The sequence below is a fragment of the Lampris incognitus genome, chromosome 6 (genome assembly GCF_029633865.1).
Source record: "Lampris incognitus isolate fLamInc1 chromosome 6, fLamInc1.hap2, whole genome shotgun sequence".
Classification (NCBI taxonomy): Eukaryota; Metazoa; Chordata; class Actinopteri; order Lampriformes; family Lampridae; genus Lampris; species Lampris incognitus.
The window spans coordinates 25,222,566-25,234,720 of NC_079216.1; the positions used below are offsets into that span (position 1 = coordinate 25,222,566).

The following is a 12,155-nucleotide window of genomic DNA, read 5'->3' on the forward strand; positions in this document are numbered from 1 at the left end:
GAATTTCCTTAAAAAATTTTCTTCAAAATCAACAAAGGATTTAATTCAAGATCAAAGCTGCACCAAAAAGTCTTCTGACGTAAGTCTCACTTCAACAATGTTTACCAAACATTTGAAGATGCTAAGCCACAACTTAGTGATTACAATGGATGCCATGGCTGAGTCATGGCTGAAATGTATTTGACGGAATAAATTCAAAATGGTTTAAATTCACAACGGTTATGGCTGCACTGGATTTACAAACCATCTACAAATGAGACAATTCACTGGCAGTAAAAGGTGAGGACATTTTCCTGATTACCTCTGACCAATAGGACTGGAGGTCTTAGGTCATGTGACAGGATGTCCAGCCAAGCCAGGTAGAGAGCACTAGGACACACACCTTTCCTCCCTATTGGCATTGTGCTATCAAGGACACACATACACAGGCAGACATCAATATGCACGATAATCACAAACATACAAAGTCAGGCATACACGGTCACAGCCAAGGCACAGGGTACAGACAGAAGAAATGACAGAAAGAGAAATATAGAGAGAGAAATAGGAAATAAAATAATCTTGGCTTATACTGACATTTGTCCCTTTTTTCACTTCCAGTAATTAAGATGGAAACTTGGGAAAACTGGGTGTTCTCTGGATGCTGCAATTGCATAGGGCTATGCTATTCATGGTTGAGGCTACAGGTTTGAATCCCACTCACATTTAACAAATCACTCCCTTTCAAAATTTTTGAGTTAATATTTACAAGTTATGTGTTGATGAGAGGCAAATAGAAGAGGGAATACTCACATAACAATCAAGGCAGCCTCTTTGGAGTGGTCCTGCAGCACCTCATTCAGACGAATTTGGTGGAGAGACTAAAAGGAGAGAATATAAGAGTTGCTGAACATTACTGTGGTAGTGGGGTGTGGTTTAGCATCAGCTGGAAGTGGAGAGAGGGGGCGTGGGTCACGGATGAGCAGACATTTCTGTTAGTAGGAGCCTCAGCTGTGCTTAATTGATTGTCTATGCTTTATATAACACAATGAAGTTGGGTCCTGAGCTGACTGACGCTGACATGAACACGGAAAACACAGGCAGACACAGACACAAATCTAGAGAGAGAAAGAGAGAGAGAGAGGAGCCAGACACCACTCTGAAGTACATAGAGGAGAGGTGTGGCTCCTGCACCCAAGCACACCAGCTAGTGCGAGTGAGAGAACTTGAGAGACATTGTAAATGAAAACCCATGTACAGCCAAAACTGTGTCTTTCCTTTATCTCAAATCCTCCAGTGGCAACAGCTTTACCACAGTGGTAGCCCGTACAAGTGAGATGGATCAGTAAACAAGTCAGCTCATAGAATCACGTATCGTCGACCTCCAGGAGAGCCAAGCCCTTATGGAGCACGAGCAGACACAGGCCCTGCACGACCAGATGCAAGACCTGCAGAAAATGGCCATTCAGCTGGCCAATGATCAGGCTCTCCTGAGGCACTCCCCTATGGCTGCCCATGGGGGTGATCTAGCCGCTTCACCATCTCATTGGCCCCAGATCACCGTCCCTAAGATGACATCCATCAATGACCCTGAGGCATTCCTTGACATCTTTGAGAGTACGGCGTCAGTGTATGGGTGGTCTAAGGAGGAATGGGCTGTGCGAGTGCCTCCCCTTCTCACCGGGGAGGCACAAGCCATCGCGCACAGCCTACTGGTATCCTCCCAGGGGGACTGCTATGTTATCAGGTGAGCCATCCTGGACCAGATGGGGCTCAAGCCAGAGGGATATCACCGCCAGTTTGGGCCACTCGCCCTGGAGGATACCGGCTGCCCCCTCATTCTAGTGCAGCAGCTCCTTGACATAGCGAGACAGTGGCTGCGGCCAGACTTAGAGGACCTTGACAACCTCCTCCAGCAAATGGCACTAGAGCAGTTCATCACCTGCCTTCCCCTTGTGACCACCGACTGTGTCCAGTGCCACTGTCTTTAGGGCCTGGCTAAAGCCGTCACCGTTGCAGAGTCAAGTCAACTCAATTTTATTTGGATATCCCAATATCACATATTACAAATTTGCTTCAGGGGGCTTTACAGCAACACAACATCCTGTCCTTAGACCCTCACATTAGATAAGGAACAACTCCCTAAAAAGAAAAAATTTCCATGGGCAGAGGACCCTCTTGCCCTTCCTGCTGTGGAATGACATGGCAAGCCTGCAGTTCCCCCCATTTACACACACACACACACACACACACACACACACACACACACACACACACACACACACACACACACACACACATACAGCAAGTAGTGAAAGAAATTAAACATTAATGACTGAATGAAATGAAGGGATGGGTGAGTGAATGGGCATTAAACTAACAAGTTGTTGCTGACATAATCAATCAATCAATCAACCAATGAATGAATGAATGAATTAATTGATTAACTGATTAATTGGAAGGTTAACAAAATCAGGAATGAATCCGAACACAGTGGGGGTGAGTAAAGCCAATTAAAAAATTGGACAATTTAGGATAGTTCTTTTGCATCAACTCTCATGCAGAATGCATGAAAGATGGTTATACCCTGCTTGCGGGGATAGATGCCTCAGTAGCAGGCTATTCCGATGGGCCTCGATCATGTTGGAGCAGGTTCGGGAGACTTTGGCTTGCTTTGGTGATAGCCAGAGAAGAACCATTGTTTCTGCGGTAATGGATGACTGAAGATTATAGCAAGCTTTTCTGGAAGACACCGGGCATACTGGAGCAGGCTCAGCAGCTTTTGGGTTGCCATAGTGACAGCCAGAGGAGAACTGCTTTGAAGGAGTTGGTTCTGAGGTTCAACTTGGAGAATGGATCCACGTTGGAGAGGCTTAGCCTAGTGGGGGCATCACAGAAGCAAGAGCTCTACTCTACTGCACAGGATCCGAGTGCTTTCAATTTCGGCTCTGCAGTAAGCTACACCTATTCAAGTCCTTTGGCGAGTCTGATCCATCATACTAATGACTGCCATTCTGCCATACCAACCCCTGTAATAATAAATAGACACATACCCTGTAATCTCCCTGTAACCTATAGGAATCTAAGCAACTTATTACTAGTTTGGACTTCAATTATAGGTCGGGGGTCAACTAGGTCTGCAGAACAGTCATCGCCAGTCGGACTGGTCTGGTTTGTGAACAGGCCCCACCAAGTCACCAACGGCAGGAATGTCAACCACAGTAGATGACCGATCCCCAGTGGAGACCGGGAGCTGGGAGATCCATGAAACAGTCCTGTCCTCAGGTCCACAGTCATGGTACTTTTTAGGAGCTAGCTTCAGGTTGTCTGCCTTTAACCTCTTGAACACCATCTCTAGCCTCTGCAGTGCTAGCTGTTCACTGGGAGCAAATACGAGGATGTCATCCAGGTAACACAGGAGGCTCGGAGAAGTTTTGATCACCGAAGATGGCCATCATCATCCTCATGAACATGCTCGGGCTAGCCCCCTGTGGGAGACTGTTGTACTCATATAGTCCAAAGGGAGAGGTGAACGCAGTGAACTTCTTGTCCTCCTCATGGACCTTCACATTGTAGTACCCCGAGGTCAAGTCCATGGTTAAGAAGAAAGTGTTCCCCCCCAAGAGCAGCCAAGGCATCAGTCTGATGAGGCAGGGGATGCGCATCTCTGATCATGAGCACATTCAGCCAACGAAAATCTATGAAGAGTCACAGATCTCTGTTCTTCTTCCAGACCAGGACAAGTGGTGAGGCATACTTGCTCATGGACTTCCTTATGATGTCATGCTCCTCCATTTCATCCAAAGCCACCTTCAACTTCTCATAGTGTGACGGGGACAGACAGCGGTATGGGAGTCTGAAGGGTTTGCTGTCACTCAGCCGGATGCGGTGGATGAAGTCTTTGGTTTTCCCACAGTCCAATTCATGACGGGAGAAGATGGACTCATACTGGTCCAACAGATCAACAAGCTTTGCCTTCCACAATGGAGACAGATGACTTGAGTCAATGTCAATGTCCTGCAGTCCCAAGACACAATGTCGAACTGCTAGGCCTGTGTGCAGTGCACTCTGAGTCAACAGTCAAGTTCTTCTCACTGCCTGTGTCAGTCTGGTCAACAGTCCTGGTCACCGTGCATTTCATATTGTTAGACTTAGCTGCTTTTATTTGTCATTGCCTTATATGCATGTCTCATACATATAAGGGAATGAAATTACATTTCATAAGGACCTAAGTGCCATGTAAAAACAAATAACAGACAATAAATATCAAAAACAAAAAGTGCACTAAAAAAAAGAATTATTCACAGACCTAAACATCGCAAGCACACCTGACATGGACAGTGAGAAAGATGGTCAAAAAGTCATTTTTTTATCTATTTCTGATTTTTCCCTTTTTCTCCCAATTTAGTGGCCAATCGATCCCTATTGTAGTTCAAACACCCACCCTCGTACTGTATGCGTTCGCCAACTGCATCTCTCCAGCCAGCAGTCTCGAAGGAGACGCCTCGCCACTTCCGTGACAAGGCGAATCCAGGCCGAACCACTGCTTTTTCCGACACACACAGAGACGCATTCATGTGACGAACACAAGCCGACTCCGCCCCCCTCCTGAAGACAGCGTTGTCAATTATTGCTGCTTCATCGAATCTGGCTATAGTCAGATCTGACGAGACTGAGGCGCAAACCCCGGTCCCCAGTGGGCAACTGCATCAACACAAAGCCGATGCTTAGACCGCTACACCACCGCGGACCCTCAAAAAGTCATTTTATAGAAGGTCTAAGTGTTCAGGTTGTTGAGGAACCTCACAGCCTGAGGAATGAAACTGTTGCATAGTCTGGTGGGGGCAGCATGGATACTTCGATACCTCCTGCCCGAGGGTAGGAGGGTGAAGTGGATGTGGGAAGGGTGGGTGGGGTCCTTCATGATGCTGAGATCCTCCCGGGTGCACCGTGCTTCATAGATGGCCTGGATGGATTGGAGAGAAGCTCCTATGATCTTTCCAGCTGTCTTCACTATCTGCTGTAGGGATTTGCGGTCGGAGGCCTTACAGTTCCCATGCCAGACAGTGATACAGCTGGTCAGTATGCTCTCTATGGTGCCTCTGTAGAATGTGATGAGGATGGGTGGGGGGAGACTTGCCTTCTTCAGACGCCGCAGGAAGTGAAGATACTTCTGGACCTTCTTGGAGAGCGCAGTGACATGTGAGGACCAGGAGAGGTCCTTTGTGATGTAAACTCCCAGGAACTTAACACTGCTGACTCTCTCCACGTCCATACCATTGATGGTCAGAGGGGTATGGTGGGCGCTGGTCTTTCTAAAGTCAATAATGACCTCCTTAGTTTTTCCTATATTTAGGGAGAAGTTGTTTTTTGCCCCTCGCCGCCAATTGATCCACCTCCACTCTGTATGATGATTCATCATTGTTGCTGATGAGACCTTCCACTGTGGTATCACCAGCAAACTTGATAATGAGTTTGGAGGTGGATGATGCTGTGCAGTCATGAGTCAGCAGGGTGAACAAGAGTGGACTGAGCACACAGCCCTGTGGAGCGCCGGTGCTCAGTGGGATGGTCCTGGAGGTGATCTTGCCAATTTTCCCTGACTGTGGCCTCCACGCAAGGAAGTCCAGCACCCAGTTGCAGAGGGAGGTGTTAAGGCCCAGGTGGCTCAGCTTTTCAATCAGGTGTTGTGGTATGACTGTGTTAAAAGCTGAGCTGAAGTCAATGAACAACATCCTCACATAGCTGTTCTTTCTCTCCAGGTGGGACAGGGCTGGCTAAAGAGCAGAGGTTATGGCATCTGCTGTGGAGCGGTCAGCACGGTATGCAAACTGGAGAGGGTCTAGAGTGGAGAGGAGGCTGGACTTGATGTGCTTCATGACCAGCCTCTCAAAGCACTTCACGATGATGGGAGTCAGTGCAATGGGGTGGTAGTCATTGTGGCAGGACACAGGGGACTTCTTTGGCACTGGTACGATGGTGGTAGACTCGAAACACATGGGGATGCCTGGGACTTTTCAATCCTCAGCAACCTAAGCCATCACATAATCCATCCATTCACACCGGGTAACCGTAAGGAACCTTCCAACCACTGTTTAACGTCATTTTGTGCAGATATGGCTCATGCTCTCTATGATACTTTGCTCCACTATCATGTTGCTGTGACTTGTCAACAAAATGCTTCCGCATACCTTTACATCATTATAAAGGGCCTTTGAAGTACAACAGTGTCTTTGGAGCACGTGTGTGTGTGTGTGTGTGTGTGTGTGTGTGTGTGTGTGTGTGTGTGTGTGTGTGTGTGTGTGTGTGTGTGTGTGTGTGTGTGTGCGCGCGCGCGCGCGCGCACACACACACACACACACTTAGCCTATTTTCTGGGATATATTACAGACTAAGGACCAGTTAATTAGAGACAGCTTGTCCAATAGTCATGTCTCCAATTGAGGAAAAGCTGATTTTGGGTCAAAACAAAAATAAATTGCACATGAAAACAATTCTCAAATACATACACACCATAATTACTATAAGCTATGACAAACTATACCTCAAAATACTTCATGTGACTTGTATGCAAGATCTGGGGTCTCTGGGACCAGCCTGTGTGTCAGTGGACCAGCCTGTGTGTCAGTGTCATTTGGGAACATACTTTTTGCCACTCAAGGTGTCATTTGGGAAACCTGGGTTGCCCATTCAAAGCATTTCCAAATGGCAAAACATCAGGAAATGATTAAAATCTGCAATTTGAGACACCTTTGAATGGGTGATTTTGTTACCCAAATGACAGCTCGAGGGGCAGAAAAATTCCAGTCCTAAAGTCACCATCCTCTAGATGTCACAGAGGGGAAGTGGGAATGGGGGCTTGTTCCAGGCCCCACTCACCCTGTGTGTGCAAGATCTGGGGTGTTTGGGACCACACTTGTGTGTCAGTGGACCAAATGACACCTTCAGGGGAAATCTGGACTCAACTGTAGCCAGACTGGCAGCATTCCCAAATGACACACATATGGCATAACACAATTGCAGTGTCAGAAATGTTCCCATTTGAACATGTGACCGCAGTGTCAGACAGGGTCCTATTCGATACCCAAAGTTTTCCAATGCCGTGGCTGTTCCAAATTTTTAGCGCCACTCCTTGGGCCCGGTAGGCAACGTCAAAAATCGAACCATTTTTCCCTTGGGTTAGGTTTAAGGTTAGACACGTAGTTTTGATGGTTAAGGTTAAGGGCTAGGGAATGGATGTAAGTCTACGTAATGTCCCCAAAAGTGACATGACTCTGTGTGTGTGTGTGTGTGTGTGTGTGTGTGTGTGTGTGTGTGTGTGTGTGTGTGTGTGTGTGTGTGTGTGTGTGTGTGTGTGTGTGTGTGTGTGTGTGTGTGTGCGTGTGTGTGTGAGTGTGTGTGTGTGAATAACTTACCTTGGCCTTGTTAGAATCTACATCCTGGTCAGAGATTGTCCAGGGCTGCTCCTGTGGTGTAGAACCAGACCCGTCTTTGGAGTTGGTCTCCAGCTTGAACGGCCTGAGCATATCATCAAACTGTTTCACGCTACAGTATGCAAAGAGAAAAAGGAGACTGCTGAAAGTATCCATCCATCCATCAGTCCATCATCTGTACCTGCTTCATCCAGTTAAGGATAGATGGGGCGGGGTCTATGTCAGCACATGTTTAGTAGAAGATAGGTTGGTGTCTAGAAGAAGACAGGCTGGTGTTTAGTAGAAGATAGGGTGGTGTCTAGTAGAATAAAGGTTGGTGTCTAGTAGAAGACAGGTTGGTGTTTAGTAGAAGACAGCGTGGTGTCTTGTAGAAGACAGGGTGGTGTTTAGTAGAAGACAGGGTAGTGTTTAGTAGAAGACAGGTTGGTGTCTAGTAGAAGACAGTGTGGTGTTTAGTAGAAGACAGGGTGGTGTTTAGTAGAGACAGGGGGGCCATCGCAGGGCCACACACACAATCACTTGCACACCATGTTGATTAACATGTAGGTCTTTAGACTATGGGAAGGAACTCGACCATCTGGATGAGGGTAAACATAACTACATATTGAATTTACAGTTTGCAAATATTTTCTGTGAATATTCCGATGTTTTTTTATATCAATTAGATCATATTGGGATGAAAGCAACGTTTCAAAGAAACTGAACACTAAAGCATTTATTCTATTTAGTATTCTCTAGTTTCACAATTGGAAGATGCTTGAATCTCAGTGGACTTAATGCTAACAGTCACGGTGTATTGTATGAGGGATGGCAGAATTTAAAATCAATCTAAAGATGATTTCTTTAGTCTAATCTGTGCCAGTGGGACCAGTGTTTCACAGAGAACCCTTACTGCTCCACATGAGGTTTCTCATAGATGTCAGGCAGCACGTACACATCATGGAAACCAAGTCGGAACTTCCTGACCAGGGTCAGTACCCTGAGGACACAATATAGACACATACTGTTTCATCCAGGAATACAATTATCATAGAACTTCACTTGCATTTTCAATTTTTTTATTTCAGTTCCTTGCATATCGTAAGAAAAAAAAAGTGTAAACAGGAATGATTCAAGGCAGCACAGAAGAAAGTCAGAAACATTCATCACACCAGTGAGGGGTTTAATTTTAAATTCTTCTTGTTCTAATGATTTATCTGTGTAACTATGTAAAAAAGATTTGTATTATGCATGTTTTTTCATAAAATAAAAAAAATGCTGAAACGCCAATTAAATTGAATAAAGCAGGTGTAGAGGAGCTCAAGCTGGAGTCGTGACAACTTTCTCTTTCGGCTACACGATGTGCACCATTTGTTCCTTACAACAACACAAAAACCCGTGCAGCGGAAGTGTATCACTGTAAACCTGAACCGAGAAAACAGCAGCTGCAAACAAACGTTCCTACTAGCTCAATAAGGGCACTTATGTATCCCTATAACCACTACACACACTGAGGAAGCAGGGGGCGGCTCGCCGGGGGAGGGGGGCAGGGCAAGACCAACAGGGCGGTCTAAGTCCAGGTGAGCAGGCTTGAGGCGGTCCACAGAAACCCGCTCCAGCCTGCTGCCAACCTCCACCACAAAGTGCTTATCTCCAGTGTCCCGTACCCAAAATGGGTCGTCGTAGGGTGGCTGCAGGGGACCGCGGTGCACGTTGTGATGGATGAAAACATACTCCGCCAACCACAGCTCCATGGGGACATAGGACTGAGAGCTGCCATGCTGAGAAGTGGGGACCAGTGCAAAAGCCCTGGCTTCCTCCTGCAGCGCAGTCCGTTGGCAGCTGGCGGACCAGGGAGCTGTGACGGTGGGAAGGAAATCCCCTGGGACCCAAAGTGGCTGTCCGTAGACCAGTTCGGCGGATGAGGACTGGAGGTCCTCCTTGGGGGCCGTCCTGAGCCCAAGCATGACCCAAGGCAGTTTGTTGACCCAGTGGTCGTCCTAGAGGGTAGCCCGCAATGCGGCCTTTATCGAGCGATGGAACCTCTCGACCAATCCATTAGCTTGAGGGTGATACGCTGTGGTGTGATGGAGCATCACCCCTAACCCCGCGGTGATCTCCTCCCAGAGCATTGTCGTGAATTGCAGCCCTCTGTCCGAGGAGAGGTCAGATGGGGTGCCAAAGCAGGCAAGTGTGGACCCAGGCTTCCACACTCGATGCAGGTACGACACTCCTCTGTGCCCCAGTGTCGCATAGGAAACGCCTCCCCGAGATGGAGTCTTGCAGGAAAAGTAGCCTGTTGTCCTCCACGCTGACGCCCATGGCCACTAGTGAGCACCGGCCTTAGCGTTTCCCGACGAGCTGAAATTGCACGGGGAGTTGCACTTCTTCGCCTTGGCCCCGAAATTTGCATGGTAAAAGCACAGGCCGGGCTCCTGTCGCCGACCAGGGGTTGCCGCGGTGACCACCATTGAGTCACCAGGTGGTGGCATGTGGGGGTGGGGAGGGGTGAGTGCGGACGCGCAGTGCTGCTGTTGGCTGGCCAGGAAGGACTTGTCAACTTCTTCAGCTAGCTTGCGGCAATCGGTAATGCTGGTGTTAGCCAAAGCGGCCCACACCTGAGCAGGCAGTTGTCGCAGAAACAGTTGGACAAAGAGGAAATCAGGTCCATGAGCTCGGATGGCTTGCTGTCACCCAAGCCTTGCAGAGAAAAGAGACGGTGGGCCCTCTCGGTGTCGGACAGTTCAAAAATCTTCAAGAGGTGATCTTTGAGCCCCTTGTATTTGTCTGCCGCCGGAGGATTTGTAAGGAGACTCACCACTCTAGTTGCAGTCAAACACCCGAGCGCCGATACCACGTAGTAGTATTTAGTAGCATCATCTGTTATTTTGCGGATACCAAACTGCGCTTCCGCCTGGGCGAACCATGTCGTTGCCGATGACTCCCAGAACTCTGGCAATTTGATTTCGTCAACCATGTTCATTTGAAAGATTGTCTCTGATAACTACCAAGAGACAAACGTCGGGGTCACCAGTGTAGAGGTGCTCAAGCAGGAGTCGTGACAACTTTCTCTTTCGGCTACACAACGTGCACCATTTATTCCTTCACCATTACAACAACAACACAAAAACCAGCTCAGCGGAAGTGTATCACTGTAAACACGAACCGAGAAAACAGCAGCTGTAAACAAACATTCCTTCTGGCTCAATAAGGGGAATTATGTATCCCTATAACCACTACACGGGGACTAAATGGTTTAGCAACACAAAGTCAAAATACTCACTCTTCTCTCTGCTGCTCCTTCCTGGCATGGTCTCCTCCCACAAACACTCTCACCTGACACTGAGCCCACCGCTTCCTCCGAGTCAGCAGGTAGGGTAGCAGCAGGGTCAAACCTGATGGTGCGGGGCACGCACGCACGCACGCACGCACGCACGCACGCACGCACGCACACACGCACACACACACACACACACACACACACTTTATGTGGGGTTCTAGACCAAATGTAGGAGAGAGAGGAAGGCAGGGTTTATGGTTGGTGTTTTGGTCAGTTTAGCCAGTCACAAGTACCGAGGGAACAACGTTTCCATCAGCTTTGTAGCCAACAGGTATTTCAAACTGCAGGGGGCAACAAAAATGGTGCCAAAACAAGCATTTCAGACCTCAGACCTCCGTTATAGTCTAAGGCTGTGAAACTCTGTAATTACAATACTTCTGGTGTCCATTCTGCATTTAAAATTAAGATAAATAATCATGGATTTTACCATAAAAACCAAACATCCCACAATTACATAGAAATACCCTAAATGAGTCTGAGCCTTTATTTATCAAATGTGCTCATTCAGCACAGAAACATAAGCAAATGGATATGTGGTAGCTGGAGGGACTCAGCATTACAACCGCTGGGGACTCATCGCTTGGAAGGAATCGTGATTCATACAGCACAGCTCCACCATTAAAGCTGAATAAAATCTTGAGTCCGAAAGAAACCAACCGCCATCTTGGATTTCACTGGGGAAAAAAATGGCTTCAATGCACGCCAATAGACACCAACTAGGTCCCTGTTTCTTGGTTTTCATATGATTTCTCTGATGTCTACAGAGAGATAAATAGATGGAGAGATAGATAATGGATGGGTGGGCAGATGGACAGGTTGACCATACCTCCATCATCAGAAAGCCAGTAGACGTCGATTGTCTTCTTTCCTTGTTTACGCTGGAACACTGTTCTGGGCTGGAGCTCTGCTGATACGTTGATGTGGTCACCTATAAACAGGGAAACAAAGATGGATTACTTTAATAACCTGGGGTGCACACAACTTTTTCGGTCTGGTTCTCAAGGGAGCACCTGGAGATGTTGGTTGATACTCAGTTTTTACGCGGCATGGTTATCCTACAAGATGTCATCACCACTACCCTCCTTACTGCTCTCCTCAGTCTCCCTCTTTTTCAAACATGGCAGGTGAAGATGTCAAGCATGTTGCCTAGGAAACACTGAAAACGTTCTGTGCGGATATGTTTTGGGTCACTGTCATCACTTGTAGCCACTTGTAATTGAATGGCAGGTAATAGCCTCCATATTTTCAAGAGTCTCTTGCCTCCACGCAGACCATCTGATGCAAAGGCAATGCCATTCTCATCACATATCTTCTTTAGTTGTTCTTTTTGCGCCCCCTCTGTAAATAAAAGCTCAGCAACTTGACAACGGAGCGATTACATGTCTCACAGTATGGTACCATGTGATCAGCTGACTTTGTGCAGT

At 47.4% G+C, this 12,155-nt stretch overlaps 1 protein-coding gene across 1 annotated transcript in view; it reads right to left on the reverse strand.

The window, feature by feature from the left end:
- Positions 1–263: 263 nt before the first annotated feature.
- slc12a3 (solute carrier family 12 member 3) overlaps positions 264–12,155 on the reverse strand; it is a 173,401-nt gene continuing 161,509 nt past the window's right edge. Inside the window, exons 24-29 of the mRNA XM_056281635.1 lie at positions 11,558–11,635; positions 10,675–10,786; positions 8,305–8,391; positions 7,395–7,524; positions 793–860; positions 264–405 (exon numbers count right to left, since the gene is read on the reverse strand). Coding sequence (XP_056137610.1) covers positions 264–405; positions 793–860; positions 7,395–7,524; positions 8,305–8,391; positions 10,675–10,786; positions 11,558–11,635 — 617 coding nt within the window. The remainder of the gene's footprint in view (positions 406–792; positions 861–7,394; positions 7,525–8,304; positions 8,392–10,674; positions 10,787–11,557; positions 11,636–12,155) is intronic.